This window comes from Melitaea cinxia, chromosome 18, assembly GCF_905220565.1.
Source record: "Melitaea cinxia chromosome 18, ilMelCinx1.1, whole genome shotgun sequence".
Lineage (NCBI taxonomy): Eukaryota > Metazoa > Arthropoda > Insecta > Lepidoptera > Nymphalidae > Melitaea > Melitaea cinxia.
This window is the reverse complement of record NC_059411.1, coordinates 6,952,224-6,956,913: the sequence shown is the minus strand read 5'-3', so window position 1 is coordinate 6,956,913 and position 4,690 is coordinate 6,952,224. Positions and strand designations below refer to the sequence as shown.

General features: G+C 33.6%; 1 protein-coding gene across 1 annotated transcript; it reads right to left on the bottom strand.

Moving 5' to 3' along the window:
* Positions 1 to 750: 750 nt before the first annotated feature.
* On the bottom strand, positions 751 to 2,776 carry LOC123662170 (phosphatidylinositol N-acetylglucosaminyltransferase subunit H-like). Its single transcript, XM_045597052.1, has 4 exons — positions 2,315 to 2,776; positions 2,099 to 2,223; positions 1,796 to 1,885; positions 751 to 939 (listed from the first exon to the last, which is right to left on the bottom strand). Exons 1-4 carry the CDS (start codon positions 2,595 to 2,597, stop codon positions 847 to 849), a joined length of 591 nt encoding a protein of 196 aa, XP_045453008.1. The 5' UTR covers positions 2,598 to 2,776; the 3' UTR covers positions 751 to 846.
* Positions 2,777 to 4,690: the final 1,914 nt, after the last annotated feature.

The window sequence follows — 4,690 nt, the reverse complement described above, 5'->3', positions numbered from 1 at the left end:
GTGCGTATGTACTAACGCTCGCACGCACGCACGCACGTACGTATGTACTTACGCTCGCACGCACACACGCACCCACGTACACACGTGCGTGCGTGCGAGCATGCGTGCGTGCGTGCGAGCATGCGTGCTTGCGTGCGTGCGTGCGTGCGTGCGTGCGTGCGTGCGTGCGTGCGTGCGTACGTGCGTGCGTGCGTGCGTGCTTGCGTGCGTGCTTGCGTGCGTGCGCGCTTGCGTGCGTGCGTGCGTGCGTGCGTGCGTGCGTGTGAGCGAGCATGCGTGCTTGCGTGCGTGCGTGCGTGCGTGCGTGCGTGCGAGCAGGCGTGCTTGCGTGCGTGCGTGCGTGCGTGCGTGCGTGCGTGCGTGCGTGCTTGCGTGCGAGCGTGCGTGCGTGCGTGCGTGCGTGCGGGCGGGCGTGCGTGCGTGCGTGCGTGCGTGCGCGCGTGCGTGCGTGCGTGCGTGCGTGCGTGCGTGCGTGCGTGCGTGCATGAGTGCGTGCGTGGGTGCGTGCATGCGTACGCCACTGAAAAATATGGAAATTTACAAACCATTAAGAGTATCAAATCAATCTATTAAACATTTTAAATTCTAATAAAAATAAAAAATTCATTTTTACATTTAAACACTATTTTTATTTTTCAACAAACGCTTTTAAAAATTAACAAATAATGCTTGTTTTCATTTAATTTCATTCACATTTTTATCTGACAGTTCAGTTACCTATCTGATAAAAAAGAAATTAAACAAACAAACTAAACATCATTATCTTATTACCTTTATATTACATTGAAATTGTTACCTTATTTAATTTTATAACTAACAAACGCCCATATTGAACAAAAATTCACGTTACACTTCCTTTGCTTCATTTGTTGATGCCGTCAATAGTTCTTGTAATTCTTTATATATGGTCTCCAACATTAAAAGTCGTGGTTTCGTGTACTAAAACAAATAATAATAATTCATTGCACAATTTTTATTATTTGATTATTAATTTTAATATTATAATTATTAATTCAGATATTTTAATTCTTAATTTGAATAAATTGATTCAATGATTAAAATTATTTAATTATTTAACACTTTATTTTTATTTATTGTACAAAAATAAGAATATTCTAACTTAAGAATGTGGGAAGGCGTTCTTCGAGTTTTGCTTAGCAATAATCACAAATGTCTAGAAGGGCTGGACCAGTACACCTATTCTTTTTAAGTTTTCTAATACATTGTAGAGGGCTCTTACACAATAAAAAAAATTAAGAAAATTGAACTCAAAATTGGAAAATTACAAAAAAGTATCTTTGGAAATGTTTAAACAATATTCAACACGCTTTACACTCATATTGCATTTTTTCTTCTCAAATATAAAATAAAATTGACAACTGTGAAAGATCTAGAAAAAAAAAAGCTCCATATAAGAAGTCGAACCTATGACCGTTGCATTATCATATTGAGCCTTAAATATCCACTGCTGGGCAAATGAGTTGGCAAAGAAATGAATCTTATTTTGCCAGAGACTTATCAACATTCTATTTCATAAATGCTATGCCATCTTAAGTTCTCATTATAGGCATTTTCATTTAAAGCCAACCTCTACTAAGCTCAAGCTATATTGTATAAATTCAAACAAAATTGGTGATGAGTATGCGGCCTCTCCTCATTAGTAATAACATCGTCACCAATTTTGTGTGTATAAACATTACTTCTGCTAATTTCAAGTAAGCAATTGAAATAGTGACATAAATATTTAGAAGTTATGTAAAAAAATACTTTTTAACAATATAAAGTAGAAAAATACCTTAAACAATGGTATTAGCTTTGTCGTCTCAGTGTCTTGTCCTGAGCTGCCAGTTTTAACAATGAGTGTAAGAAAATATAACACACGATTCTAAAAAAAATATATATATATATTAAAACCTTTTTTTACTTAATAAGTTTGCTTTATATTAAAACTTGTTTTTTTTTTTTCTTTAACAAGTATAGTAGTAGGACAAGCTGTTGATAATAAAGCTGTTAATAAGATTTCATTGATAACTTTATAATCTTCTAATATTGACTACATACTTAATACAAGAGTAAATTGTATGATTTAAATACTAACCAGTTTTATAACTTCATTAATAATAATATCATCAATAAATGTCCATGGTACAAAATAATCTTCCCGACCAAAAACATATTTCACTGAACTCTGTACTCCCACTGTCGGTATGACTAGAACACTTTCTGAAATTACAGATATATTTCCCAATTATTTTATTCAAGAACATATAAAAACCGAAAACTGAGAAACTATTCATAAATAAATATACCATACCAGACTGAACACTATGTGTAATCCAGAAAAAAACCAAAAATGATAAAACAATAATTATAATTATCATGGCCTGAACACTTATACGCACATATAATAAAGCTAAAACATTAAAAATTACAGCTAAAAATAATGACTTCAAGGGCCATTTAGATCTTTTTTCTTCATTTTTGTAAGATATAGTAAATCTCTGAGAGTTGGGAGATTTACAACGACTTTCGACTTTTAACGATAAATTGACACCATTTACATTTTCCTGCTGTATAATTTTGAGAGTACTGGACATATTATTGATATTAAAGTTATCTTAGGGGTGTCTAAAACATTATTTGAGTAATAATTATTATATTCAATTAATTCGTAATTTAGTAAATGTTGAATGTTTATTGTTGTGATCACAAGTTTGATTTTCAATAGTTGAAGTTTCTTATAAGACTGCCACACTATAATATTAAATTTATAATACCATATGTTGCCATACGCCATAAATATTTTACCTCTTAAATAGTTTTATAATTTTATTTACCTCAACTATTTACTTTGATTGTTGTGTTATTATAATTTATTTACGTGAAATCCGTTTTATAAACTGAAGTGAGGTAATAATGTGCTGCTAACTGTCAAAGATAAAGTTTTAAAAAATAGATAATTGATATTAACCTCAACAAAGAATATTATGAAATTAAAGAAATCGACAAAAATCGTATGAAAATATTTTCAATTACTGCTAAGTATAGATCATTGCCACATTGCATCCACGAAGCTCTTTCAATACGATTTTAATTTATTGGTGTACATAATTATAGTTTTGCCCTAAATATTGTTACAAACATTTATTACTATTACAGTGTTAGTTTAATGGGACTAGATGACTAGAAACTGACCAGTTTTCAGCTCTGATGAGATCCGGAATGTTGGTTTTTAACCAAGATTGGGTGGATCGAGCTTTATGACCCGGCGGCGAGTCTTGCTGAAAGGACCATTAATAATAATAATAACCTAAAAATAATTATTATTTATTTATTTTGCCAGAATATGGTATACAGTTTGTCAAATTTAATAGTTAACCAACATATTCTACCGATTTTCGGTGTGCAAATATTAATAATAATAATAATATATTCTTTATTGTACACCAAAATATAAACAAACAGTAGCAACTAAAAAAAGATGTACAAAGGCGATCTTATCGCTGAAAAGCGATTTCTTCCAGATAACCTTTGGGCACAGGACACGATATAGTAGTGACGGATAGGAAGTGTCAATATTCTTAAGGATGAATAAAAATAGTGTATGATAGATTCATTAATTCATACGCATACACATATACAAATATCCATACATAAATAATCAAGATATACGTGTATAAATGTAAAATAGATATTAATATAAAATGCGTATGTTTAAATTCTGAATATTATTTTAAGTTATGGGACATATAATACTTTTTTAGACGTTACTTAAAACAGGCTGAAGTAGAAGCACGTCTTATTGGAACTAGAAGAATTCCAAAAGCGCACAGCTTTAGCAGTGAAGGAATTAGAATAGAAGGAGGATGTATGGGAAGGAACTTTTAGAAGTAAATTGGAATCAGATCTAAGGGAACGTTCATGGGAATTGCAAAGATACGTGAACCATTCTATAAGGTATTGAGGGGCATCAGGATTGAAAAGTACACAGTCAAGTAGGGAAAGTACATGAGTATTCCTGCGAAAATGAATGGGGAGCCACTTCATTTTGTTGTGAAAATCGGAGACGTGGTCGTATTTGCGGAGCCCAAATACGATCCGTATACAAAAATTCTGGAGTCGCTCAAGCTTATTCAGTTGCTCCTTTGTAAGATCTAAGAAACATATATCTGCATAGTCAAGAATCGGTAAAAGGAGTGATTGGGCTAATCCAATTTTAGTAGGCAAAGGAAGAAAGAATTGAAGGCGACGAAGTGACCCGACGGCTGCAAATATCTTTCTACTGAGTTCAGTTACTTGAGTTGACCAGGAGAGAAACTGATCTAGAGTTACTCCCAAATTCTTAACCTTCTTGTAGTAGCTCAGAATTGTATTGTTAAATACTACAGGTGGTATAAGTGACCAATCTATACAACTGATCAACTTTGGACTACTCACAATAATGACCTGGGACTTTGAAGGATTGACTTTTAACCCAAACGAGTTGCTCCATTTATAAATGTTATTTAAGTCATTATTAAGTTGATTGATACTTATGGGTAAGTCAGCCAGCTTAGAATGGCTGGGCTTACCTAATATACCTTTTTAACAAAAATATGGCTCAGTTATTCTTTCATAGCTAACACCCCACCAAACCATCACTGAAAACGCATAATACATAATGCCACCTTATACTCTGTTGATTAATTGG

Coding starts and splice junctions, on each gene's coding strand:
- LOC123662170 (XM_045597052.1), bottom strand. CDS start 2,597: ATGTCCAGTACTCTCAAAATTATACAGCAGGAAAATGTAAATGGTGTC. Junction 2,224..2,314: donor TACACATAGTGTTCAGTCTG/GTATGGTATATT, acceptor CTGTAATTTCAG/AAAGTGTTCTAGTCATACCG. Junction 940..1,795: donor AGCTAATACCATTGTTTAAG/GTATTTTTCTAC, acceptor TATTTGTTTTAG/TACACGAAACCACGACTTTT.